This window comes from Eretmochelys imbricata, chromosome 1, assembly GCF_965152235.1.
Source record: "Eretmochelys imbricata isolate rEreImb1 chromosome 1, rEreImb1.hap1, whole genome shotgun sequence".
Taxonomy (NCBI): domain Eukaryota; kingdom Metazoa; phylum Chordata; order Testudines; family Cheloniidae; genus Eretmochelys; species Eretmochelys imbricata.
Window position 1 is genome coordinate 266,238,741 of NC_135572.1, and position 27,973 is coordinate 266,266,713.

The window sequence follows — 27,973 nt, forward strand, 5'->3', positions numbered from 1 at the left end:
ATGTAGAGCAGTATAAACAAGTCTTTGTACTGACTTTGCTAGTGCTTTTTATGTAGCTTCTTGTAAAACCAGACAAATATCTAGATGAGTTGACATGCCCCCTGGAAGACCTCTGCGTACCCCTGGTTGAGAACCACTGGACTAAACCCTAATTCTCTGGCCCTTTTGCAATGGAGGATAGAACCTAATCAAATCTTTAGTGCCTATTCAAACTGCAAAATTTGCCTCTCTCTACACCTAGCTTCTTGTATGAACACTTGGATCTGCTGTGTGGGGCAGTTGAACTGTGTCCTTTTATCTGCTGCCCAAGCAGTTCAGAGCTGTTTAGGGTTTTACTTTTTCCTGCTATGAAGGCACTGTCTCTCTATTGCTGAAGTTAAGTGTGGACTGGGACCTGCTGTAGCGTAATGTGGTATCTCTACATCTGGCCTCAATTTTTCCTTGCCAAAGAGCCATGCAGCTGTGATCACATGCAGCATCCTTGTCTTCATCCCTCACGCTAGCTGGGAAATAAACGAGTACCCAAGCCCCAGTATGCCAGAGTCCAAACTCATCCATTTAATATCTTCAGTTGCTCCCCAGCCAGCCAGAAAAGTGGGAATGCCTCAGAATCCTGCTTCCAATGCAAATAGCATCAACTACAAATAGAGAGCAGGGGTAGGGGCAGCTTTGCAGAGCAAGGAATCCACACACTAGGGGGAGCTGAGCAGCCTTCCTAAGCATAGGCTCCATTTACTATATAAAATGCTTATAGCCTGTGTTGCCAAACTTCATTTGAGGCAGCTGTTCAGTTACACAGCAGTTGTTCCAGACCTGTGAGTGGATCCTCCTGCAAATTGCCTCTACACCGACAGGCTACTTCCAGCTCAGCTAGGTTATTTGAGCAGTAGCATACATATCTTCTGAGGCCCTGTGGTGCGAAGCAGAGCTAGGCTGTTCTTTGGAGCAGGGGAAAACAAGATAACTCAAGAGGGTTAGCCAGGGGAAAAAAAACTACTTGAATCAGTTTTCTAAAATGCTTAGGGAGGGGATTTTGCAAGCTGGGTATTAGAGAAAGTAGAGAGTATGCATAAGGCAGGAGATAAAATAGTGCCAAAGTCAGATGGTGGCTGGATATGAGGAATTGGACTGGACTAATGCATTTGTAAGAACAATTCTGCAGTGCTCTGAGGATGGAAAGGGTTTGGGTAAGACATGGGCTAGATTCACAAGGGAGACTGCCACTTCAGGAGACAAAGTCCAACATTTAGGCAACGCTAAGATTTTTAAAACCACCTAACCCTCTAGGTACCTAAAGGCCCCCTGCCACTTACATTTTTGTCACCACCAACCAGTTGAGAGCCTAAACTAGGTGGGCTCTACAGGCAATTTAGGTAGGGAAACAATCTGGTAGAGATGCGCAAAGGCTGCCTAAGAGTGTGCGCACTGGATCTGCCCTCCCCACCACCAATAAAAAAAAAAACCAGGAATGAAGGTGTTGCACTCTCCCCCCCTCCCTTCCCTTTATGCCCTACAGCCCAGTGAGTTAGAGCACTCAGCTGGTATGTGAAGCAGGGACTGGAACCTAGAACACTCCAGGGGAACAAGTTAACTGCTAAGCTAGAATCACACTCTGGCCCAGTGACTATTTAGACTTTGTAAGAGTTCTAAAGGACCACAAGGGTCATCTGATTTAACCCCTGGCCACAATGCAGGATTTGTTGCTTTTAACCATCCAGATGACTGATGGCGATCCAGCCTCCTTTTGAAAGCCTCCACTGAAGAAGCTTCCACAACCTCCCTAAGCAGTCTGTTCCATTGTCCTACTGTTCTTACAGTTAGGAAGTGTTACCTGAGATTTAATCTAAATCTGCTATGCTGTAGTTTGAACCGATTGTCTCTTGTCCCACTGTATGTGGCAAGAGAACTACTTTTCTCTGTCTTTTTTATGCCAGCCTTTCAAGTATTTGAAGGCCACTATCATGTCTCCCCTTCATCACCTCTTTTCCAAACTAACCATACCCAGTTCCTCCAGCCTTTGCTCAGATAGCTTGCATCCCATCCCTTTGATCATATTTGCAGCTCACCTTGGGGTTCTTTCTAATTTCTCCATATCCTTTCTATACATTGGTGACCAAAATTGGACACAATACTCCAGCCAAGGCCTAACCAGACCAAATAGAACAGTACTGTCACCTGTGACTTGATTGCCATGCCACTATTAATGCAACCTAAAATTGCATTTACTTTTTTTGCAGCAGCATCACATTGCTTGATCACGTTGAGGCTGTGATCCACCACAACTCCCAGTGCTGCCGCTGCCAAGCCAGTTATCCCCCATCTGTATTTGATTTTTCTTCCAGAAGCGTAGCACCTTACATTTGTCTTTTCTGAATTTCATTCTTGTCTATAGCCCAGCTCTCCAATTTATCAAGATCCCTCTGAATTTTAGCTCCATCCGTCAAAGTGTTAGCAACCCCCCCAGTTTTGCATCATCTGCAAATTTGATCAGTATGCTCTCTATTCCTACATCCAGGTAATTAATAAAGATGTTAAACACCAGACCCAGAACAGATCCCTGTGGAACCCCCTTTGAGACCTCCCTCCAATCCGACATCATTCCATTAATAGTTACTCTTTGCTTGTGGTTGGTTGTTTAAGTATGTATCCACTTAATGGTAGTTCTGCCAAGCTTGCATTTCTCCAGTTTACTTATCAGACTGTCATGTGGGACTGTGTCAAAAGCTCTGCTGAAGTCTAAGTATATTATGTCCACTGCATTCCCCCCTAGCCAACAAATCGGTTACCCTGTCAAAGAAGGAAATGAAGCTGGTTTGGCAAATTTAAGTATTTTACACAGGGGGACAGCTTCAACAAGAGATTGAGAAAACCCAGAATACCCTCCTGGTTAGAGCATTCACCTGGTTCAAGTCCGTTGACATCAGGCAGAGTGGGGACTTGAACCCAGACCTGCCACATGCTGGGTGAGTGCTCTAACCACTAGGTTGTAAGATAAGGGTATTTCCTCCTGGTTTTTATAGAGGAGGACTGCCATGGGTTAGGTGGCCAACTCCCAGGTAGGGTTCATAGCTGTGAATCTTGAGCAGAGTTAGGTGCCTAACTCCCTTGGAGGGTCAGAGCTTAGGCCACACCCCTTTCCTGCATTTCCTACTGGCTCTCTTAGGCCGCTCCCTACTCATCCTGCTGGAGTTTTTCAAGAGAGCCTGAATACATAGGTGGCAGGGCCGCAAAAGTCAGGTGCGGCAAGGCTTTCGTCCCCCTTGTGAATCTTGCTTTGTGTCTCTCCCTCTCTGCTCCCGCTGGAAAATGAGTTCTGTCCAAGCTCTGACCCCCGCCTTCGCCACTGCAAACGCATCCGAGGACTGTCTACAAATCTCAACTGTTTTGACACAATTTATTGTCTTGGATTTTTTTTGCATAGGCATAAATTACAGTCCGTAGATAAACAAACAAAACAGTGCAGCATTTGCAATAGGCTACAGAATTAAACACAGATTAATCTGCCTGTACCCAGCTTGGTTTGTGCAAGGTTAATTTATAACACTTTCCTGGTACACACACACACACACACACACACACACACACACAGAGAAAGAGAGGGGGAAAAGTGAGGCAGCTCAAGGGGAGTAAACAGAGAAGCTCTGCCTTAGCAGATCTTTCCCATGTATTACCACCTTGCTGTACTCACCTTCTGTATCTAGTACCATGATTACCCAGCATGTTGATAAGAAGTGGGGCTGCAGCTGAAGCAGTGATTTGACAGCTGGTGCTGGAGCACAGGAAAAGTTAATGAACCTTTTCTCCTTTCCTCACTGTTCCAGCATGCCTAGATGTTGGGGGAGGGTTGGGTCAGTAGTCAGATTTTAAAGACTCACCAGAGGGTAGGTCCACTGCTCCTAGGGGGTTGTAAAGCCCTGGACAACCCATCTTCAATTGCCAGTCTGAGTCCCCTGCAGGTGGGACTCTGACTTCTAGGGACCGGGGCCGTGCTCTTCCATAAAGGAGCCCGCTGTTTGATTCCCAATCTCTTGGTGCCTGGGGCAATCAGCATGTGGTGTAGAAGCCATTCTTCACCCAGTTACCACTCCCTGCAGCCAGTTTAGGTGTAGTGGTGATTGATTCCAAAGGGAGGTGCTGTCCCACCCTCATCCCTATGGGCTCATGGATCAGAGCCAAATGCTTGATGAGGCAGTGGAGGAGCAGACCAAGAGGACGTGCGCAGCTTGACTTCTCCAGCTGATTTAAGGCCAGAAAAAGCCCATTGCCAGCTGTGGAAGGGAGTACCCCACTCACTTCCCCTTCACACCATCCCAGCCCTACTGGACTTCAACATTTTTTTGGAGACAACCTGGCAAAAATCATTGCTCAGTACCCCCCACAGCTCACAGCCCCAATTTGACTTGGGGGGGTGCCAGCCTCAAATGGGGCTGAAACAAAGTGAGCCCTTAGCTTTTCTTTCAGATAAAGACAAGACAATATGGATAAGTAAAAAACAATTCAAAACATAAGCTCAACTAAGAACAGAGCATGCTGGCCAAAACCTAGAGAGACAAAACCCTTCTCTGAGCAGCCACATGTTACCTTCTCAAGGCCACTGATACGAGCTCCTACTCTGTCCTGCAGCTCAAAGCTGATATTCTCACAACCACACCCACTAGAAGGCCCCGCCAGCCTGTTCACAATTCCCCCCTCACCCCGCTTCTCTTGCCAGCTGGGAACAACACGAACAGGCTGGGGGAGGTCCTTGTGGCTCAAATCTGGCAGGGAGAGGCCTTTCCCACCTTGGTGCTGTCTCCCTGCTCCCAGATAAATCCATGGGAAGAGGTAGCTGTCAGCCCCGCGCTGCCCACATGTGCCCTGTCCAACCACCCCCATACACTGCCTCAGCCCAGGACAGCAGCTGTGAATGGGGGAGGGCTGTGACACAGACCTGCCCACCCCTCCCCTGAGGGGACAGGCCAGGCCCAGCTTCCGCCACAAGCCCCCTCCTGGAACCATTGCTGCCACCATTACTACTCTCCCTTGGAGGCCCGGTAGCAGGGTCCTTACTGGTCTGAATCAAGCTGCACTGGCTTGCCTCACCGCCCCTATTTACAGTAAGCCCCACGAGCTGTGTCACAGCACCCTTCAGCCAGCCTTGGCACCATACCCTCTGCTCAGCCTGCTGTCTTTCCCCACCCTCGCCCCAGATCAGAGCCGTTAGGGTTGTCGTCCCCTTATCCCCAAAGCCTGTACAATATAGTCTCGTTTCCCCCGTTATCCTGCAGGGTTTGTGCCACTTCCAGCGATCAAACTGATACCCTCATGTCTGCCCTGCATCCCCATCAACAAACCCCATGTGTCTGGATAACTACAGCCTAGACTCTACCCCACTATGTACAGTTGTCTATATACAGATGTACATAAACCAGTGGGGGGTGTAATTAGATATTTTTACACCCACCACAGACTTATAATTTTGACTAGGGTTTTCCAAAAGCAAAGCAGGCAGGCACTACCAGACCACTGGCTCATCGAGCCTAGTACCCTGTCTCCAACTCCTGGGCCATGGCATCTGATCATGCAGCAGCCATGGAGGGAAATTTTCTCCTGAATATAGCTACTGATCAGTTCACATCTCAAAGCCTGAGGATTAAAACAGTCCTGGCCATTTCACTCTAGTTAGTGCTACTACAAATGCTACTGTAACGGTCTAATCTAAGCGATTTGCCTCAGTGGTATCCCTTGTGGTATGAAGTTCTACACGTTAATTATACGTTGCATGGAAAAGTACATCCATTATTACTAAAGACAGTGTCGGGGGAAGAGTTTTAAAGGACATCAAACACAGACATTTTGACTTGTGAATGTTTAGCACTATTTTGGGGATTTACATGCGAGAACGACACACACATACGTGTGTGGGAATAATACAGGACCCTCTCCCACTCTGGGCCACAGCCTCGCATATTGGTGAAATCCAATAGCACTCAGCTGCAGTGTATCTTGGGGACTACATAAGACACTGACCCAAGTGGAAGGTTTCCATTGTTGAGGCTGGCTTACAATCCCAGGGAGACTAGATTATCTTTTCCCCCCCAAGGACTAAAACCCCAGTCTTTTGCTTATATATTACCTCTTTAATACATGTCTGTGTCCTCATTATTTCCCTCTGCTAACATGCCTGCTAGCTACTTTGCAGGGTCATGAGTTGCAAATTCAACCCATGGCAAGTTAGCCACTGGGTCTAACTAAAACAAACCACTGATCCAATAATGGAAGGAAACGGGCGATAGTGCAAAATTATTTGGTCATGTGCCCACCCTCCCTCCAACCTCTATGACATTCAGATGCTGCTTACCTAGCCAACAATGCCATAAATATATCACCTCCACCCCGCTATACAATAATAACTACATGTTTGTTCATAAAACTTGGGACACTATGCTATAGTCTTCTTTAACATCTGGAAGGGATGGGGCTGGGAAAAGGGAGGTGCGGAAAGGTCTGGACTGCATAGACTCATTTAAAAATAAAATTTTTAAAAAGTTAAAATGTCTGGTCTGACCTGGATCGGAGCCTCGTTTCCCATCACACCACCTTTTGAACACTAAAATCCTTTCCCACCCCCCTCATCCCCCGCCCCCAATACAAACTCTTCCCTCTGGAAGCGGCAGCACAGAAAAGCATATGGGGACTAGGTTTGCCAAGGGTGGTCATTCCCCCACATCTCCCACCCTGGGACTTGAGAGAAGCAGCAAAAAGAAGAATTTCCTTAACCGGCTTGCCATTCTCTCTAGAGACAACCTCTCTCTGTCATGGTTGTTGCTTGCGGCCAGCGCAGAACCTGAGGTAGCCAGCTGGGGGCAGGGGAGAGGCAGGGCGGGGTTAGTGGACCGGCTCCCCGTGCACACGGAAGCGATAGATGCAGGTGTACTCCGGGTGGCCCCAGTTGCTCAGAATCCGTAGCTCCACCACCTGGAATGTGCCCACATCTTCACCCTAGGCAAGGAAGAGAGGAGACATTTCATAGTCTGGGTCGTTCTCTGCAGAAAGCAGCACCACTTCTAGGCAAGAGTCAGCCCCCGTTCCCCACAGATGCCTCACTGATTTCAGGAGGGGTCTTCACTCACACCTATGCTGGAGAGTTCCTATTCACCCTCAGAATTTAATAGGGAGGGAATGAGTAGGGTCCTATGCAAAGTACTCTACAAACTTAAATGGGCCCGATCCTCTGGTCTGGCAAAGCTGTGCTTGGCACAAGACCAGAGGGGAAAAGGTGGGGGAAGAAGTGGCTTTAAGCCATCTCTGTGGCCCCTGGATCCTGGTTCTGCATTAGTCCTATCCAGTGGTCTCCCCCAGCAACCAGGGATCATCTAAATGCAAATGTGCCCCAGCCATGCACGGGTCCGCCAGATACAGAAGTGGTGCCACCAGGACCCTTCTCCCAGGCCACACCCCCTATGCCAGGGAGACCAAAAATGGGGTGGGGCATAGGAGCCACAATAGTGACTCTACACCAGCCAAGTGGTCCCCTATGCAGGGGGAATCCCCAGGCGTGGTTAAGCCAGCTTTAGAACTGCCTTGTGCCACCAGAGCAGTGCAAACAGACTGGAGTGGGGCAGAGGAGCTGGCCCTTGGTATCTATCAGAGATAGAGAACCTCTCTGTAGGCTTTGGAGCCTTCCTGTAGGATTCTACAGCAGGAGGAGAATTTGCTATTCCGTTCTACAGGATGGCTCAGAAAGAACCCTATCAAGAGGTTACAGCATTATCCACTCAAGTCCAGAGGACCTTCCCAAAAGGAAAGTCACCTCTCTAACTAAGACACAGCCCAGCCAGGGGTCTGGGTCACTTTGATCCTCTGGTGAAGGGGTCACTGTTCTGTGACAGCAAGGCCTGACAAACTCCCTACACCTAACGCACTGCCTTCGTGGTATTTATTTATCCATAAATAGTGTCTTGTAAGATATCAAAAGAAAGCTGGTAACGTACTGGTTATTAATATCATAGTGAAATGTACGTACTGATGATATCCAAGAAGTTACATATACCCACTGAAATTAGGTTTTAAAAAGTTTGTAACCACGCAGAGCGGACAAACAGGTTTTCTTCTAGACAAAGCAGGTCTATTCACCTATCCTTGCCTCTGACGGAAATCAAGCACTGTAAACCCTATTTACTTACATATGAAAGTCAACAAGAAAAACTGGGGGGGGGTGGGGGGGGGAAATGTGAATCGAACAGGAGTATGGGAAGACACCTTGGAGCCAGCACCCCAGGAGTTATCCTGTCTTTGGGGGAGAAAACAATGAGTTTGGGGAAATAGAAGAAGCAAAAAAACATTTTGTCATACTTCACTGACAAAGCAGAAAGGACAGCGCTCTTTGCATTCAAGACAGTTGGATTGTGGGCTAGTGATGCTGGGAGGTTGCTTTAGGTGAAGAATTGACAAGGATTTTAGCCCGTCAGAGTTCAAGACTAAGAAGCGTGTTATACCTTTAGTTTTACAAGGAACCTGTTCTTAATGTCCTTGCTCACTCCCTCTTCAATCTTAATCTTTGTAAATAAACCCATTTGTTTTCACTGTAAGATTCCAGTGCTGTGTGTTATCATCAAGGACCTGGGCCAGTCAAGCTGCGTGTACACAGTCTCTTTGGGGACAGCAAACCTGGGTAGTACTGTGCGTGTCCAGTGACAGGGCCTGGATACGGCAGGGAACGCACCCAGTGCTCGGGGGTGGGGGCCGTACCTAGCACTAGCCGGCACAGAGAGGGGGAGGTCTGTGGAGACCCGAGTCCATGCTTGTGGGCCCAAGGCTGTGGGTGTCAGGGAGCTGATGCACAGCAGGCACAGATAGGACGGCTTCTCACAAAGGGCAGGTCATGGCCAGGAACCTCGGAACCCCTGGGGAGCATCACAGTGGGGGCTTCCTCCAGAGTCAGCCGAGTAGTAGCCGAAACATCCTGTAGTTCACATGCAAGTGCATGCTGCACTAAATCAGACCATTAACTTGTCTACTCCGGTCTCCCTGCTCCTGTTGCACTGGATCAGGCCATTAGCCCACCTATCCTTGCATCCTACTGTACCTCCGACAGTGGGCAGCAGTGGGCCCATCTTGGGAGGGCACTGGGCCAAACCACCCTGTCCAAAGAGCTCCAGGCAGAGACCCTGGCACAGCAGAGGTAATGGCATTGGCAGGGGCACGGCCTGTGTGATGACACCTTCAACTGGCTTCTAAATACTAGAGGTGCGGGGCTCTCTGGGCTCTTCTCCCTCATGCCCTACCACTCCTCCTCCGTACCTCCAAGTGGAAAGTTTGGATGGGATCCCCATCCTGGTTGTAGGTGAACTGTCCGAGAACGATGCCCTCTTGCTGTCCTTCTTCGTCCAGACCCTGTGAGACCAAGTGAAGGTGGGGAAGAAAGGGAGGGCGGAGTGATGAGGAAGCAGAGAGGGGGAGAGCGAGAGAGAGAGGAGGAATGTGGGGTGATCAGAGCGCCCAGAGGGGCAGAGGGAGACAGAGACAAGTGCAGTTAAACTCCACTCCTGCTTTCCCATGCCAAAGTAAACAAACAGGGAACATGCAGGAGCAGTGGCGGGACAAGGCTGTGAGCAGGGGTGCTGGAACAATTTGTAGAGTGGGGGGGTGCTGAGAGCCATTGAACCAAAACTGTAAACCCTGGATAGGATGGAAACTGCTTTACAGCAGGGGGTGCAGCAGCACCCTTAGTTCCAGCACCTATGGCTGAGAGTTACACATCCTCAGCCCTTCCCTCCCCTTGTACCCCCAACCTCCTCCCCAACCATATACACACCCCACCCGCCTCCCCACAAACCATGCCCTTCCCATGTACCCCCAGCCATAGCCTCCCTTCCCCCCCCCTAAAATGTCCCCAGTCAACCTCTCCCTTCCCTCCTCCCCCACTTTCCCCTGTCCCATGTACTCCATTCCCTCTCCCCTCAGACCTCATCTCCTCCCTCAGGTACTCAGTCTCCGTCCTCCTCTCCCAAACATGTTTCCTCCCCCCCATGTACCGAACCCCTAGCTCATCTCGACTCCTTCTGCAGGATAGTCCCGCCCCATGTTCCCCATCTCACCCTGCTCCCCAACACCCTGTCCCTTGGCTTAACACACCAGCCCTCTGCAGCGCCCCCTAGGGAGACAGCAGTTTCCCAACTCTGAGGCAAGGAAACATCCTCATCCCCAATACTGGCGGGTGATTATGAATGGAAAGAGATCCCAAGACCACCCGTGCCCCCTTCCTCAAACACAGACTTTTCCTCCTCTACCCCCGATTTCTGTGCGCAGAGAAAGACACTCACAAAGACGGCAAAGTCCTTGGGCGCACTGGGGATGGTGTCCAGGGGCAAGAGGGCTTTTGGGACGTGCTCCAGAGTCACAGCAGTGGGGCGAATGTGGCTGGACAGACGGATAACAGCAAAGCCCTGCGATCCACGGAAAGCCCAGCAATTCCCAGGGTTAACGTCCGGCTACACCCAAAACACAAAACCAAGCCAGCTTTCGGTAACAGTAATAATCATCACCTCATGCAATTCTCTAGGCCCTCTCGACTCAAAGCACTTTATAGGCTGCTATACTGGGATCCCTCACCCTCCCGGGACGTGCAGCCACCTCTGGAATTCGACGTGGCAGCTGTTAACAACACACCACAGTGCAAGACATGAAGAAAACATTGGGTCTGACCTTCAACCCGCCCCACTGGAGTGGCACAAAGTTACCTTTCAGATGTTGTGAAGGAGTCACCCTAAGCCTGGGCTGGCGTGAAACCCACTGTTATTGTGGGCATTGGGGAGGAAGACACAGATGTGCCCCGGGGCTGATTCTGGATCAGGGGCAGGAGTGGGTTTGGCCTATCCTCAGCCGGCAGAAGGACTCAAGAACCTGACTGCCACAGAGAAAGTTGTGCAACATCTGCAGTGACACCAGCTAGCTCCATTAACAATGACAAGCGCGGTCAGCCCTCAGGCTTCATGACAAAGAGCTCACTAGCTGGGATGAGGAAGAAAGGTCTCCCCCTGGTTACAGCATTGCATTCAGACATGGGGCTTCTTACACCTTTCTCTGGAGGATCTGGCATTGGCCACTATCAGGGCCAGGACATGGGGCTGGAAGGAGCATGGACCTGGTCTGCTATGGAAATTCCTAGGACATTTGCAGCCTGGTTTTTGAACTGAAGCCACAAATGAGGTCAGTGCGCACATACCCATGACCAGAGTTTGAGGACCCAGCTGTGATCACAGCTAAGGTAAGATCAGGTGACAAACAACACACCTAACTCCCGTGTTCCCCCTCCCTCGCCCCAGGACAGGCCTTTTGTGTAGCACAAGGTGTCAGGGAGGCATCCCTATCCCCCCGTTCAGATCTGATCAGTACACTGTGAGAACCCAGAGAAAGGGAATGAAAATGGGGGAAGTGTGATTTCAGAGGACGGGAGGCCTGACTCGGTAGCGACAGGAGAGGAGATGACTCAAGGGTGATGTGATGGCACTCTCAGCACCAGTGAGGAATTAGCTAAATCAGGGAGGTGTTATGAGAACTATCCAGCTGGGCTTATGTTGGGGCAACAGGCAGGGAACAGTCCACGGACAGTGGCAGGAAGTTCCAGCTCAGTTCACAGGGGGAAATATGGACATCTCTCTACTCAGCTTGGTCCCTACCTGCAGGATAACCCGTGGAGACTGAGAATGGTACCACAGGGGGATCCCAAACAGACTAATCAGTGCCGTCTTTGTCTCGTAGGTTTCTGAGCACCGGGTGCTAATAACACTGGCCCCTGGGATTGAAAGGGAAACAAAGACATGTGAGACCACAGCATCCTCACCAGGTGACAGATATACAGAGAGAGCATAACTTCCAACTATGGTCTCGCATGGGGAGCAGGAGGTACCAGACAGAGCATAAACATACAGGGCAGGGAGGAGATATTCCAGCTCAGCTCACAGGGCGATAGACAAGAATCCTCCTACAGGCAGGGCTGAACTCCCCTTCTAACCATAGTGTGCTGTGCCATATACGGACTCTCGCCCAGTGAGGCTGGACTGGCCAGCTGAGCCCCACTGTAATGCTCTGCCTGCGTGAGAGATAGTCCAATACCCTCCCTCTTCACATGCCCAGGTGGCCAGCTATGCGCTAAGCTGTCAGAAGTCTCCTAGCAAGTCCTTCCTCTGAAGGAAAAGCGTCTTCAGTCTGACACCCCCTTTCTGTATTTTGAGGCCATTGGAGGAGGGAACCGAGGTGGCCACTGATTCACCTACCCCCTGACTCAAGGGCGTAATCAACCATTCCAGTGCGATCCTCGCTGTAGCGCTTCAAGGCTTGGTTCACAATGAGGTGCACTTGCTGCAACAAGGAGTAAAGGACACAACAGAGCTGAATGCAAAGGTTGGAGACATACAGATCACACACGCACGCACGCACACAATCCCAACACACACCTGCATGCACATCCGTATATGAAGCCTCTGTGTACACACACCAATGCGCACAATGGTCAGCACATGCAACAGTAAGGTACAAAACGTGCAACCCACCACACTCAAACCCCTGCCACATACATGTGTCCCTAAGGGCACACTCATCTGCACACACATTGTATACAGCCATTCATGCACGGACACGGACAAGGACACACTCACTCTCTCTCTCACTCACACACAGAGCAAGCGAGCGAGCACTGGGTTGAACTCTGCCGTTGGCTAAAATGCCGACTTGTCCAAAGCGGGTGAAAGGTAGCAGGGCAGCCATTTGCACTCCAAACATGTTGTCTAAAACCACTGAAAGAAGTCACAGAACAGAAGTGATGTGAACCATGTTTGTTGGAACTAAAGGAACTGCTGATTATGGGCTTCAGATTTAGTTGGGGCTTGGTCCTGCTTTGAGCAGGGGGTTGGACTAGATACCTCTGAGATCCCTTCCAACCCTGATATTCTATGATTCACGTGAGGCCACTGAATTGTTACAGCCACAGACCAGAACCTTCTTAGAATGAGAGGCAGCATCTAAAACAGAGGTGGGCAAACTACGGCCCGCGGGTCACATCCAGCCTGCAGGACCGTCCTGCCTGGCCCTTGAGCTCCTGGCCAGGGAGGCTAGCCCCGGGCCCCTTCCCCGCAGGGTGCTGCGCTTGTGGCCAGTGCAGTGAGACACGCTGTCCCCATCCCTCCAGGGGCGCACAGAGGTGTGCCAGCAGTCAGCCACTTCCGGGAGCGGCGTGGGGCCACAGTAGGCAGGCAGCCTGCCTGAGCCCTGCTGCACCGCCAGCAGGGAGACACCTGTGGTAAACACCTCCCAGCCAGAGCCTGCACCTCACACCCCCTCCTGCACCCCAACCCCCTGCCCCAGGTCAGAACCCCCTCCTGCACCCAAACTCCCTCCCAGAAAGCAACTAATATAACAGCTGTTCTAAGGTAAGAAGTAGGCTATTTTGAACTAACTTAACTATATTCTTCATGTTTTAAGACTGAAATGTCACCACAGAATGGCTTTATGTTAATTAAAAGGCAAGTTTAGTAAAGTGTTAATAGCCTTGATGCCATAATTAATTGTTTTAAATTAGGAAAAAGACTTGTAATACAGGGGCCCCACAAAATTTAAATAGCCCTGGGCCCACAGGAGAGTTACTCTGGCCCTGATAGCAAGGCAGTGCCTGCCCCAAAGACTTTACAGCATAAATGGACAAGACAGAAAAAGGGTGCGGGAAAGGGAATATCATCTGCATGTTTCAGAGGGGGAACCGAGGCACAAAGAGATGAAACAATTAAAAGGTCACAGGGGGAGTTGGTAGCAGAGCTAGGAACTGAGTCCAGATCTCCCAAGTCCCAATCCACTGCCTGAGCCACAAGCTCATCCTTCCTCCTATGTAAAGATATATTTAGTGCTTTGCGTTTTAATTGCCTGATTATCGAAGGTGGCAAGCCCCTGCTACTCAGTGACTTCACTGCAGGATTTGCAAACTCTCAGCACTTCTGGAAAAAAAAAAAAAACCTCAGGCTGTAAGTGACTTGACTCCCCACCCTGCCTCCTCCTTTTCTCCATGAGGTTTTAATAAAATGTGTAAATCACAAAACTGATTTTTTTAAAAACAACCAAAGCAAGTCCCTGGCAACCGCAACCCAATTTACTGTCAGGGTTCTGGGAGTAAGAAAAAAAAAGCAATAAATAGGTCATAGAAAACATATGAAGCCTTAAGCCCCTGATCTTCACAGCCCAACCTGCTCCAGCACATAGCCACACATGCAGGCTTGGCATACACACACCTATGTGCGTGCTAGGGACAGCAGTTCAGCCACACACACTGCACTCATCACATCACGAGCACACACATGTGGACCCCGGCCTGCCACACACATGCCCCATGTATGCAAGTGTGTGAGGGTTTCAGGGCTGGCCTGCCCCACGTCTGCACACTTGCGCAGACAGCCCTGACACACTGAAAGCAGCATCAGCCTGTTTGACAGTCGACAGTGCCATGCCACAACCCCCAAGCCACGTAAGTTACTCAGGGGAAGCTGCGAAGCAGACAGGGCCTCACCTCTTCAGTCACACCTGTGACTCCCTCCTGCTGCAGCGCTACCCCAATGCTAGCCTTGGCATCCCGCGCAGACATCCTCTGGTCCTCAGAGACTCTGGCGAGGATTTTGCGCTCCAGCTCCCGGAGCTGATCCTGTAGCTCCTCGCGCTGGAGAACCAGGCTGCCCACTCCATCCTCCCTGGGCTGCAACAGGAACTGGCTGATCCACTGGGGGAACTGTGCTTCCACCTGAAACCACCAAGGGAAAGAGCTCAGCCCAGGAGAGGGAGTCTGCACTGCAGAGCACGACAAACTATGGAGAGCAAATGGGCAGAACACCACCACACAAGGACCCTGGGAGTCTGGTCTACAGACTCTTATGTGCGGGGAAGCCTCTATCCCTGGACAACACCTGATGCGTGAGGACCACCCCTAACAGTGCCCAGGTTGTGGCAGAAGAAAGGTCACCCCTCCTGGAAGTGTCCAGCTTCGGGGGGGGGGGGGGGGGGGGGAAGAGGAGGAAATCATCAACCCAGAGGTGCCTGGCACATGGTGGGACCACAAAGTCCTGCATCACTCAGACATTCCCACGTCACCGTTTAGCAGAGAACAGGTAAAATGGGACTTCCGTTAAAGGGGACTCACGTCCTCCCGCACTCCCTTGATTTGTCCCGGGAGCGACTCCATGTGCTTCACCACTGCCTGTTGGTCAGATGCCAGGAGTGCGAGCTCCTTCCTCAGGCCTGCCAGCTGCATCTCCAGCCTGCCCATCTCCTGCCGGAAGCTCCCCTGCAGGCCCTCTTGTGTCGAGCTATAGAGGAAAAAAAAGGAGGGTGGTGGTGGTGGGGAGAATAAAGCAAACGAACAGAACACAGCCGAATTGCAATGGAGGCAGTGAGCTACCCCCTGGCGCCTCCAGCCATGGTCCCAGAGGACGACGCTGAGGAGCAGGTGTACTGAGGAACCCAGCCAGAAAGTTACAGCCATAAATACCAGAGCGTATATTCCTGTTAGATTTACACCCCACCCCAGGGCTCAAAGTAATGTGTTGGTGAGAGACTTGGTAGGTCACATCATCTCTTTCACTCAACATCCCCTCCCTCCTGCTGTCACCCCTCCCACAAACCAACAGAAGATTGTCCCCATCCAAGTTACATTCTCCAGGGCTCTGACCAACTGGATTTACACATCCCCAGCTCATCTGTTGGTTCCCATGGGAGGTTTCTCCAAGGCCTAATAGCCCTTGCTCCCAAGAGATGGTTTCGATCTCCAGCTGCAATTCCCTTTGCTCAGTTCCATTCCCTAGCTCTGAGACACATGTCCCTTTGAACAATCCCCGACCCCTTCCTTCCTGGTGCAAGCACCCTTCCAGGGCTTGTGGATTATCATGTTTCCTTTACTCTAGTGATACGTCCTCGGCTCTTCTCATCTGCCCTTAGCCAATCCAGCCCCCTTGGTTATTTCTGGAGGAGCTGAGAGAAGAGCAGCAATGTATTGATGTCTTCCTGGGGTTGCTGTGCCAGACCCGAGCACAGTGTTCTAGGTGCCATCTTGGCAGTCACAGAGAGAGGGACTGCAGGCTACCAGCTCCAGGACGCACCGCCTCTGCACATGTAGCCAAAGAGCACACTGGCTTTCTCTGCCACCATCTCAAAACTGCAAGAGCACATCCACCAGACTGCCGAGTCTTGCTGCCACCTCCCTTTCGGCATCACTGCTTTCCAGGTTTCGCTCTCTCCTGCCCACTAGCTGTGTGCTGGGTCCTTTCCCCTCCACATATTGTCTGGCTTGTCTCCAAGTCAAATCTCATCTTGGTTCCTGCCCATGTTTGTTGATATTTTCCAGGCTGCATCAGAATCTGAAACCCTTCCCAGTTTGGTATCGTAAATGTGCCATGAGCCCCGGGTTCCACACCAGGCTTAAGAGTGATCCCTGCAGGATTCCAACAGATGCCTCCCGCTACCTGCTCCTTTAGAAATCTCATCACCCCAAGCAAGTTGAGGACATGTTATGGCTACACTTGAATAGTTCCCGAGAGACTGGCAGGATTACCTTTGCCATTCCGAATTCAGCTGGAGCATCCGGGCCTCCACCTCCTGTGAAAGCAGCAGTATAAAGGAAACAAACATGACAGGATGAGATCCGCCACATGGGTGTTTAACTACTTCGCGTAGGAACACAGGAATTGCCAGAGTGGATTAAACCCCAGATCAGTACCAGGCTTACAGTGGTGCCAATTGCGCTGTGCTCACACTCAGAAGGCCCCCCAACCCCCATGTGCCACCCTGAGGCCCTGGCCCCGCTCGCTTCTCTCTACCTACTCTGTCTCCAGGCAAGTGGCTCTGGGGAAAGAGCCCACGCAAGGCTGGGGCCTCGGGCTGGAGCATGGGCAGAGGTGGTAGCCAGGCCACAGTCCAGACACTGGGCCCACAAAAGGTTAATCTGGCTCTGCCCCATGTCCATCTAGCCCAGTATCCTGTCTGTGACCAAGGCCAGCACCAGACGCTTCAGAGGAAGGTGTAAGAATCCCATAGTAGGTATGCGTGGGATAATCTGCCCCCCTCATTAGGTCTCATCCTGGTCTCTAATACTCAGAGACCGGCTGAAACCCTGAAACATGAGGTTAGTATCCCCTACAACATTTTTGTTCCTAATTATGCTAACTCCAGATGTTCTTGTTATGAATATGTAAGTGTCCAATCTCTTTCTGAGTCTTGTTAAGTTCTTGGATTCAACAACTTCCTGTGGCGGTGTGTTCCACAGTGTAGTTAGACATTGTGTGAAAAAGTATTTCCTTGTATGTTTTGAATTTGCCATCTTTGAGGAAGGGCGTTGTTGTGCGTCTCTCTGCAGGCACAGTTAATGTATGACTGTACCTAGAACATGCAAGCTCTTCAGAGCCAACGCCTCATCACTTGTGAAAAGTGGTATGAGATCCTGACTCATACAAGCGGTCAGGGCCTGGGTTTTAGGTTTCCATCAGCTGCACAGGACACCTGCTAATTCAAGGGAAGAGCAAACCCTGCTGCATCACCACAGCACTTCCTGCAGCACCTGGGTTCTCCTTGGTGATCTCCTTATTCGAGAATTGATCCAGTCCAACTGCATTTAGCTTACAGGACCCAATGAGCTTGCAGTCCCACAGCTGCAAGCACTGAAGTGAAATGCACCTCCTTCCCTAAGCGTGGCTGGTCCCTATAGTGACACCTCTTGTTGGACAGGAGCAAAGTCCCTGGACTGTACCATCCCCAGTTTTTGATACTTGCATGCTTTAAAAAGGGAGGTTAGTTTACCTGAGATGCCTGAGTAATCTTCTCCAGGCGCCCGTTTAAATCCTTCTGCAGCTGGCCTTGGATGGTATCTAGCTCGCTCTGCAGGGAGATAGGTTTGGGAGAGAGATCAGCACATATACCATCTCACCCACAATATATCCTCTCCCCCACATCTGCTGCCCACCCACCTTCATGGCACACCTGCCATACTCCAGCTGCCCCAACCCTATCCCACTACACAACACCCACCCCAGATCATACTCCCTGTACCCACCACCCTCCCCACACACACCCAACCCCACCCCCACTCACCACACTTATGCCACCCTCATCCACCCACTTTGACCCCAATCCTACCACTTAAAACCACCATCAACCCTTCCCACCACCCACCCACCTTGACCCCCAGACCCACATCAGCCTTATGCACCCCCCTCTCCCACCCCCACAGCAACAGGCCCGGGGGACGGGAAGGAAAAAGGTGGCTGTGACTTTAAGGAGAAGTAGGCGGAGCAGGCCAGGTTTCCCCAGGAGAAGCCCCCACTTCCCCTACCTGGACGTGCAGGGCCAAGTCCTCCCTCAGTGCGGCCTCTTGACGGCTCACCAGCCCCTCCAGGAGCGTCAGGGTGGCCTCATGTGTCAGGCCTCCCCCAGCCGCCACCCCTCTCTGGAGCTCCAGCTTCTCCAGCCGGGATGCCTCAGCCTCTAGGGTCTGGAAGCGTTTCTCCAGACTTTGAAACCGAGACAGGATTTGCTGCTCTGCCTTTTACCCCCAGGGTAGCAAAAAGAAAGAAAAACAAACACACACACACACACAGTGGCATATGTAGGACTGGCAGCCTTACCCAGCTGTCCCGGCAGCTCTGTACCAAACTGTGACCCGCCAGCACAGGCTGCAGAGGGAGTGGATATATACAAGCATGTCCTCCATTCTCCACTAGGGGGCAGTGGTGTGTCCACAAATTCAGGCAGGGTTGGACGGCTGAGGTATATGAAGGGCAGCCGACCACTCAAAGGAACTTATATAAGCGAGCACGCCTGTCACCCCCCAGCAGGGGGCAGCGGTGCGCATGCAGGCACACACATCCATCTCGGACTAAAGGGGCACGCGCCCTCTGCTCAGCTAGCAGAGAGGGCTGTATGCACACAGGTTGGAAATGATCCAAGCCCAGATGCTAAAGACATCTCCCTTGTTCCCGCATCTTTCATTTTCAGGGTATGAAAAGGGAGCTGCTCTCAGATTAGAGACTGAGTCCCTCAGCCACATTCAGTCTGCCTAACCCTGCTACTGGAGATTTTAAGGGGTAGGTGCATTTGCAGGAGGGATGAGAAGAAATGCTGGAACTCCCCTCCCACACCCCAGATCCGTCTGGCACTCACCCGAAAGAACGCAGATGAATCCCCGGCTCTAAGCATCTCCTCTTTCCCAGCAACAGGGGTAGAAAGCTTTGCTGTGCCCCAAGAAAACATGGCAGGGTAGAGCATCGGGAATCCAAAGGGGTAGAAATACCAAGCACCTGGCAACACAAAAAGGGGACTGGTTGGTTAAGGGGGGGAGGGGGAGGGGGGGAGAGGAGATGTGTACAATAGACCACAAATGGAGGTGCATTAGAAATGCCCAGACAGGCTTCAGAAACGGTTTGCTCACAGATGTGAACAGAAAGCAAACAGGCTTTGTGACTTCACCATAGTGACCGGAAGATGGGTTCCTCTCATTCAGGTACACATTTTTGATGCATAATGACAGGTTTCAGAGTAACAGCCGTGTTAGTCTGTATTCGCAAAAAGAAAAGGAGTACTTGTGGCACCTTAGAGACTAACCAATTTATTTGAGCATAAGCTTTCATGAGCTACAGCTCACTTCATCGGATGCATGAAGTGATCTGTATGAATCCGATGTATGGATCCGATGAAGTGAGCTGTAGCTCACGAAAGCTTATGCTCAAATAAATTGGTTAGTCTCTAAGGTGCCACAAGTACTCCCTTTCATTTTTGATGCAGTTCACAGCAATGACCACCACCACCACACAAGGCAGCAGAGAACCCCCTTGCAGTGTTGTATATGTTGAAGCTAGGACAAAGCAATAGAATTCAGCTCCTGACCCAGAGGCTATAGGGCAGTGGTCCCCAAACTATGGGGTATCCTGGAGGTGCAGCAGGGCCCAGGTCAGCCCTGACAGGAGGCAGGAAGGGATTGCCACCCAGCCATGCGCTGACCTCAGCTCTGCTCAGGTCCCAGCTTGGTTCCCAGCCCCAGCTCCCAGGGGGGCACAAGTAGAGTCCATTACAGGTAAGGGGAGGCGGGGGGTGACATAAAAAGTTTGGGGACTGCTGCTATAGGGTGTAGCCCACAGAGATAGTTTGCTTATGTTATACAGAAATGTGCTGAAACATAAGTAGGCTCAAAAATGTACCTCCTAAAAATAGGCTTGACAATAGCCAAGCGAGGCCTGGTAAAATCTGAGTGAAGTAAAATGAGGCAGCTCAGAGACAAGTTAGGCCAGTGGTTTTCAAACTTTTTTTCATTTGCTGACCCCTAAAAAATTTCTAATGAGGTGCAGACCCCTTTGGAAATCTTAGGCATAGTGTGCGGACCCTCAGGGGTCTGCTGACCCCAGGTTGAAAAGCACTGAGTTAGGACATAGCCCTGCCCCCCATCATGTTGCAAACAGGTTTTGGTCCTAACTGTTTTTCAAAGAGTTTTAGATAAAACGTTATTGTTTTGGAAAACGTTATCTAGATGGATAGAGTCATTGGTATGGCATTTACGCAGATATTAATTAAAGGCAAGTCTAATATTAAATAGCCAGTGAGGGAGTAGAAGGTATTTTCATTATGGTGGTGGAAATATAGATATATATTAATAGGCAGGGTTAATGCTAATTAATTGTGGAGTGTTGTTATAAGCGATTACAACAAGGACAGCATGCTAATTTTAGATTGATGCGCCCATCTACCATCCAGGTACGGAGAAAGGATTACACCCATTCTTCTCATCCAGGACTGATCACCACAGGATGCATCATTTCATCTTAGAACATGGGCATAAATGCAGAGCTTGCCTGTTTTCTTTAACTAACTATTTGATATTAAATAAAGTCTTTAAATTTTAGCACTCGTGTCATTCACAGTCCTCCACAAAATTAAATTACCTGAACCACCTTGGAGGTTCCAACCTTAAAGAACTCAGTTTGGTTTTATTCCTGATCATTAAACTACAAATTGGGAACACAAAGTCAAGGACTACAAGGGGAGGCTGGATGGAAGGGTTTGGTTTCGCTCATTCTGGAGATACGGGTCAGCTGTAGCGTTTGGAACTGGAGCTGGATTCCCTCACAGTCCAGAGGATTGGGAGTCAGGGGATGGGTTCAGAATATCAGACAGTGGTTACCAAGCACAGCGCTAATGCTGGATTTACACGGGCCAAGGCCAAACTCACAACATCCTGGCCCTGTGTGAAAGCATTCCCCGCCCACTGGAACCTGCCTTAGGGAGTGTGCCTTTGGGTACAGACACATGTAGAGCACAGAGGGAAGCAGGCTCTCCTGTGACCTCACAGGAGCATCGCATTGCCACAGAGAGCTCAGGATGTCTTCTTGAGCTTAGAGCCACGCTGTCCAGGGCATAAGGGAGGGGGCAGGGAGAACAGCTTGGGAGCCTGGGATGACTCACCATAAGCAATGGAAGCCAGGAGTAGCAGTAGCAGGAGGAGCAGAAGGAGTTTCTTCAGAGCCGAATAGCGCCTGGAGAGCAGAGGGGACAAGGAACAGACATTAGTGCAGCTGCCCAGAACCTGTCGCCCAGGGAGTTTCTGCATCCACTTGGACAGTACAAGGCAGTGGAGAAGGGGAAGTTCTGGAAGAAAGTTACACCCTGAATCTCAACTCACACAGCCCAGCTTGGGTCCATAGTCAGTTTTGGCCACAAGAAAAGAAAAAAACAAATAAAAACCCTGACCGTTTTCCTCACAGATTTACTGGGGTCCTTCACATATATATCTCACTGGTTTCCTCCCCTGTGGGGACACTGTATTCCTTGCCCCACATCTTCCACCTGTCCATTGCCCTGTCCGGATCCAGGTCCAGACCCACACCAACTTGCTTCCCCATGTCTCTGGTTCCAATCTGCACTGACCTTGTTAAGACAAAGACATCCAGCAGAGAGGCTGCAGTGGTGAGGCGGTACCATGTGGTTCCAATCCACCAGTACAACAGTCCGAAGATCCGGCCTGCAAAGACCCACACATGGCATCAGAACATTCAGATGTCCCTTTCGTATCTTCCTCACACTTGGGCCAGCATCCCTGCTTCCTTTCTCCGGAGTTCTTGCCCTCTCCCTGTTCTTTAGGAAGGCTACTCACCCTTTGTTATTATTATGGCTACCATAGCACCTAGGAGCCCAAGGTCATGCACCAGGACCCCATTGTGCTAGGTGCTGCACAAACAGAAACGCCCATCCCTCCTTAAAAGCACTTCTTCCCTGAGGCATTAATTCCCTGAAGAAAGAAATCCATTATATTGAATGAGATCTGTTCTTCTAGGAGTTCTGACCATCCCTGCTCGCCTATTGCATTATCTATCCTAGCAGCACCATCTAATTTAGACTGTACAGCACCTAGTGTGTTGGGCAATGATTCTTTGGAACAGGGACCATCTGTTAGTGGTGTGTTTGTACCGTGCCTAGCACAATCGGCCCTGATCCCTGACTTGGTCCTGTAGGTACAACCACAATACAAATAAATAGTATGAATGGGCCCCCTGAGCTGTACCACAATAGAAATAAATGTCATTATAATGTCATTTGAGGTACATAAAGGCTTTTTCTTTCTCGGGTTTTCAAAGACCAAGCACACCAATGGTGCTAAACAAACGATAAGTATGAATAATCCATCTCAAAGAGACACACACACACACACCAGACTTGCCCTCAGTACTCCGGCTATTCCAGCCCTGGGACCTGTGACAATGCCCTCATTCCTGCCCTGGTACCAGGTCCCCTCTTTCCTAACTTTCACAGTGCTTTAGTGAACATGGTTTTTACTTTTTTTTTTTTTTTTTTTTTTTTTTTTTTAAAACCAGCACATGAGAAAATACCCTTCTGACCCATGACTACTGCACGTGTGCGCATGGAGGGTGGTGGGTGTCAGTGTGCGTGGGAGAATGCTGCCTACAGAGAATGCTGACAGCCCCACACTTACCTGGTGAAGTGACCACCAGCCAGAGAAAAGAGCCTGCTCGTGAGATGGCATTCCTGAACCCAGAACCAGCACTGCTCTGGTCCAAGGAAGAGCGACCTGGTGCGAAGGAAGGAAGAAGAGGCCGTAAGTCACAAAAGTGAGGTCTCATGTCTTCACTCACTCGCTTTGGAATGGGGGGTGGGACTTCCAGCATCCAGTGCTGAGGGGCCCTGATGCCTTAGTTAGTGAATGTTCACTATTCTTCCCCCAGCTGCAGAGCCAGGCCTGAGGTGAGGTGGGGAACCCTCACTCTGATCTCACTGCAGTCACAGAGGCAGGTCTGAGGTGATCCTGAAATGATGATGGCCAGCCCTGGTTGTGAGGTTATACTCTCCCCAGGCAATGGAGCCAGGACCTAAGTGGGTCTCTATCGGGAGGCCTCTATCCCAGGCAACCTTGCTACCCATGCTGCTGCCACCTTCAGGGTGTCAGAGCCATCCCTACCTGCATAGTCATCCTCAGAGGAGTAGCCAGATGAAGAGGCATAGGTGTCATAAGTCTTGCTCTCTGCCAGCCCATTGATTTTACTGGACTCCGTACCTCCTGTGCCTCTTCTTCTCCTCGCGGAGAGCTCCCCACCTGTCCAGGAAACAGAGTCCCCTTGAGAAACTACCCAACAGCCTCTGTGCTCCTCCTCCCCAGGCACACACTGGGGCCGGTGGAGGGGACAGAATTCTGTAGGGTAGCGGGCTTGCTGCTAGTGACTCAGGGTGTGCCCAATTACCCTCGCAGCACTAGGGAGGCCTATCCCTACACACTTATCGGGGTCTTCAGCAATCCCAATACCTCCCGCCCTGATAACTCCCCTGGACTGATCTTGGTGCCCCATCAGTACTGGCTGAGGGGGACAACAATCTTTCCCTGTGGGGCTGCATTCCTTCACTCAGGGCTGCTCCATTGGGGGAGGGGTGCGTGTGTGTGTGTGATCACTACTCAAGTCATTGGCAACCCACGCAGCCCAGGGGAGAGGAACTGAGAAGACTCAATTCTCCTCTCAAGTGTCCCCTGCTCCCAGCAAAGAGGGCACATTCTAAGGCAGGCCTGGGATCCCATTGCTGAGGCAGTTTGGAGATGAAGCCCAGGACTCAGTTCATAGGTTTTTCTTTCACATCAAAGAGGAGGGGAGCAGGGTCGCTGCAGGGAGAGGGGCAGGGGCCCCACTGGGTGATAGGACACGGTACAGCTGGCACTGAGGGGAGACAGCACTCACCCCAGTAGGAGTCGCTGTCCTGTGGGTCATCAAAGGCAGTGCTGCCCCCACCAGCAAGTCCCCTGCTGCTGCCCAGGTAGGACTCACTGATCACAGACTCGCTGTAGTAGGAGGTCTGGGTGGCAGGGGGAGGTCCCAGGTGCGGGGCTGGAGAGAGGCGCTTCATGCTGCTCGGTTTCCTCCGTAGGGTCCTGCCCGAAGCAAGGAAATGAGAGAGAGTTCATACGCTGTGTGCACATGTGCAGGTTGACAAGGGGGAAGTGGGGAGGGGCGAGCTAGAGCCAGCCTTGCTTCTGGTCAGGTTTTACATTGCCTGGGGCCCTGCCTGCCCTCCTCTCATTCACACCGCTGCTGAAGTCATTGGAGTGAAACCAACCTGAGCGAGGAGAGAACCAGAGCAGGCAGCACATTTTAAACAGTGTAAACTGCTGTCATCTGTCCTTGCAAAATAAGAGTCCCGCTGGGGGCAGTCCCCTGCCATCTCCCTCCACACACACACACCTCTGGCCTATCACAGGCACGGTCCTGCCACCCTCAAGAGAACACCCTGCCCTCTGCTTCCTGTCTGCTTCCTCTGTAGCTGCTGTGGTTTTCCTGGAAGGTGTCTGTGACCAGGAGAGGTTGCTGGGTTGGGGAAAGATGGTTTGATAACAACCCCTAACCTCTACTGGGGGCCTCCCAGGACAGGCTTGACGACTCAGCTCTTTGCGTTACTGTGCACAGCTGGCCCCCACACCCCAGTTTTGATCACTGCAGCCCCCCTCAGTGATACGAGAGTGAGGGCAATGGCCAGGAAACACCAAAATATGCCTGACAAGCAAGAGTGCTGTGCTCCCGCTTGGGAGGAATAAGGTGGAAGACGATTGTGGGGCACACAGGGGGTTACCCAGAGCCGGCCATGGGAGGGTTCGGCAAGGAAATCCAGCTGGTAAAGTCATGAAAGTAGCAGTAGGTTTTCTCTTATGCTCCTTTCACCACCAGTGGGTGAACTACCCTGCCCCTCTAAGGATAAGTGCAGAGCGCTCAGGGACAGACCCTCACCTCGCACAGAACGGGGTAAGGAGCTCTGGACTCTCAGTGACCCCTGACCTGGGGTTCAGGAGAGGAAATTCACACTATGGCAAACTGACTCCTTATCTTTTTCAAGTTGGGCTACGGACAAACCTCACAACACCACTGCAGGTGGGGATGAGGTATATAGGCCCCCCACCCTGTACCCACTTACCTGTTAGGACTGTCCCTAAAGGGGGGCTCCTGGCCACCCAATAGCAAACTGCCACCGCTGCTGCTGCCATCATCATCACCCTGGTAATAGCGGGTGGCCCCAAGGCGCTGGCTGCGTCTGGACATGACAGAGGAGGCTCAATCACCCCTCAACAAGGTACCTGGGAGAGCAACGGAAAGAGATGAGGTAGCGTGAGAACTCGAAGGTACTGCCTGGCGCTGGCAATGGGCTGAGCAAGGGGTAGGCCCATGAACGTTCACTCAGTTGTGGGGGAGAGGAAGGGATGTCCTGCAGTGGGGCAGACAGGGAAAAGGGCCGTGGAAATGCTCTGAATGTACAGATGCAATCCTCACTCACCCAGCCTCACTCCCTGAGATGTCACCGGAATTTGGGGTCTCAGGGGTTGCATCACCTGAGTCGTGGGGACGGGCAAAGCCTGAAAGGCAGCAGCTCAGAACAGACTGGGTTGGCAGTCTCCTATCCTGGAGGTGGGGTGGGGCGAGTGTTGCAGCAGGGTTATTGCATCGGCCGCTCACCCCTGCAGATATGGTTTCAAATCCTTCCTCGTGCCAAAAGCGAGAGGAGTTCAGTGGATCTCAGCCAGACTCTTCTCACCGCCACCCAACAGCTCAGCATGACTGAGCAATCTCTGCTCAGCCAAGGCCAAGCTAAATTAGCAACGGACGCCACGGGTCAGGACCGAGATGCCCTGGCAGCGGTAGGGGGCCAGGTGGGCATCAGCACTAGTCCAGTAACTGGCCTGACGCAGCATATGCGCCCTTCCCCATGACCTCCATTTCCAGTGCCCCAGGCTGCCCCAACAACAAGTTAGCTCAGCTTCTCCACAAGCCAGCAGGCAGACACTAGCCTATTTCTTCCAGCATGTCACAACGCAAACAGCTTGGCTCTGACTGGGACTAGGTGTCTTGTGGACAGAAAAAGAACACATGTCCTGCAGAAAGAAGCCCACTTGAGCAAAGCTTCGTCCATGTTAGTGCCTGCCTGGCACCTGTTTCTATAAAGCAGCCTCCCCGCAGCACACCAGCCAAAACGTGAAACAGCCGCAGAGGCAGATACTTGGCCCAAATCCACCACTATGTTCCACCGCTTATAGGGTTGTAAATTCCCCCTCCCTTTATTCCCCCCTCTAAGAGCCCACCCACATGGGTACAAACTCCTCACATTAACTGCTGTCTTGCTGCACAGAGACTGCACCAAAAACTGGGTTCAACTGAACAAAGTAACAACTTTCAATCCCACCTTGTGAGCTGGCACAATTCCAGAGATGCTTCCATATCTGGCTCCTTCCCACCCACACCCTGGCAACTCCCGCTCTGTGGTCGCATCCTGCCCAGACTCTTTCCACACCTTGCTAGAGCTCAGACATTTCTGTGCGTGCCTCCCCCCCTTGACATCCTGCTTCTAAACTCCTCCCTCCTAGTGCATTGGGGGGAAAGGGAGGGGCGGGGGGAAACTACTTACATCTCACCAGCAGCAGCACAAGTCACCCTTCAAATGCAGCTAGGGAGCCACATTCAGCCCTGGGCTACCGCCACTGAGATCAACAGAGTTACCCCGCCGCATGGGATAAACCTGGCCCCTAGTCAAAGCAAACACTTTGCAGAAATGGCCCCTCTTAACTCCTGCTTCCTGGGTGCCCTCACGCCCCACGGGCGGGCCAGGCCTGCGGGGGCCACGGCCAGCGACGGGGACAGGGAGCCGGAGTCTACCCCGGCTCAGGCAGGAGCTGCAACTTCCCCGGCGGGGATGGCAGAGCGAGGCTCGGAGGAGGGAGCCTGTCACTTGCAAACTGGGAACCCCCCGCCCCGGGCTGCTGCTTCCACTGCGCCTCGCCGCCCTGGGGCATCCCCTCCGGCCGCCCGCTCCTGCAGCGGTGCGTTCCCCGGCCGCCCGCCCAGGCGCCGCGCTGAGGGGGCAGAGAACAGCGCGGCGGGCCCCCGAGCCTGGCCCGGGGGGGGGGGGGCGCACGGTCACCTGGCTGCGGCGCGCTCCAGGCCGCTGGGTGGCTCGGGAGGGAGGCTCCGCTCCCCGCCCCGCTGCTCTCGCCAGCCGCCGCGATGTCGGACGCCTTTTGTGTCTCAGGCGGGGCGGCGCTGAGCCCCGCGGGCAGCGCCCCGGCTCGGCCCCTCGGCTCCCCGCGGAGAGCGGCTGGCTCCGGGCGCGGCGCGCGGCACGGCCTGGGGCGGGCGGGCGCCTGTCACTGCCACACGCTGCTGCTGCTGCTGCTGCCGCCGCCGCCGGGGCTGCCACTCACCCGCCGCCGGCCGCCGCCATTGGGCGGTTCGAACACAAAGGCCCCGGCTGGGCCCCGCCTTCCCGCCGCTTGGCTCCGTCATTGGCCCAGGCGGCGGCCATTAACCCGTGAGCTCGCCAGCTGGGGTCCCGCGCCGACCAGAGCCGGAGACTGCAGGGTGCCCGGCGCTGTACAAACAGGAGAGCCCCTGCCCCAAGGAGCGGGCACGGTGGGCGATCGCTAATCAGCCCCAGAGACCCGGGA

The 27,973-nt window shown here is 52.1% G+C and overlaps 1 protein-coding gene across 3 annotated transcripts; it reads right to left on the bottom strand.

Annotated features, from left to right (window-relative positions):
- Positions 1-3,380: 3,380 nt before the first annotated feature.
- On the bottom strand, positions 3,381-27,648 carry SUN2 (Sad1 and UNC84 domain containing 2). Of its 3 annotated transcripts, none has more exons than XM_077830036.1 (19): positions 27,451-27,648; positions 25,456-25,615; positions 24,231-24,421; positions 23,465-23,599; positions 22,982-23,077; positions 21,919-22,012; positions 21,457-21,527; positions 19,165-19,301; positions 18,338-18,547; positions 17,806-17,883; positions 16,565-16,608; positions 15,158-15,323; positions 14,534-14,761; positions 12,258-12,342; positions 11,661-11,776; positions 10,305-10,472; positions 9,283-9,375; positions 6,768-6,981; positions 3,381-3,826 (listed from the first exon to the last, which is right to left on the bottom strand). In XM_077830036.1, the coding sequence occupies exons 2-18, from the start codon at positions 25,578-25,580 to the stop codon at positions 6,868-6,870; spliced, it is 2,151 nt and encodes a 716-aa protein (XP_077686162.1). In that variant the 5' UTR covers positions 25,581-25,615; positions 27,451-27,648; the 3' UTR covers positions 3,381-3,826; positions 6,768-6,867. The 3 variants fall into 3 exon arrangements, with proteins under 3 accessions (XP_077686162.1, XP_077686145.1, XP_077686152.1); XM_077830019.1 differs by having other exon boundaries at positions 6,760-6,981; XM_077830026.1 differs by lacking the exon at positions 27,451-27,648 and adding an exon at positions 26,716-26,818 and having other exon boundaries at positions 6,760-6,981.
- Positions 27,649-27,973: the final 325 nt, after the last annotated feature.

Coding starts and splice junctions, on each gene's coding strand:
- SUN2 (XM_077830036.1), bottom strand. CDS start 25,580: ATGTCCAGACGCAGCCAGCGCCTTGGGGCCACCCGCTATTACCAGGGT. Junction 18,548..19,164: donor ATTCATCTGCGTTCTTTCGG/GTGAGTGCCAGA, acceptor TGGGGGTAAAAG/GCAGAGCAGCAAATCCTGTC. Junction 6,982..9,282: donor TCCAAACTTTCCACTTGGAG/GTACGGAGGAGG, acceptor TTCCTTGCCTAG/GGTGAAGATGTGGGCACATT.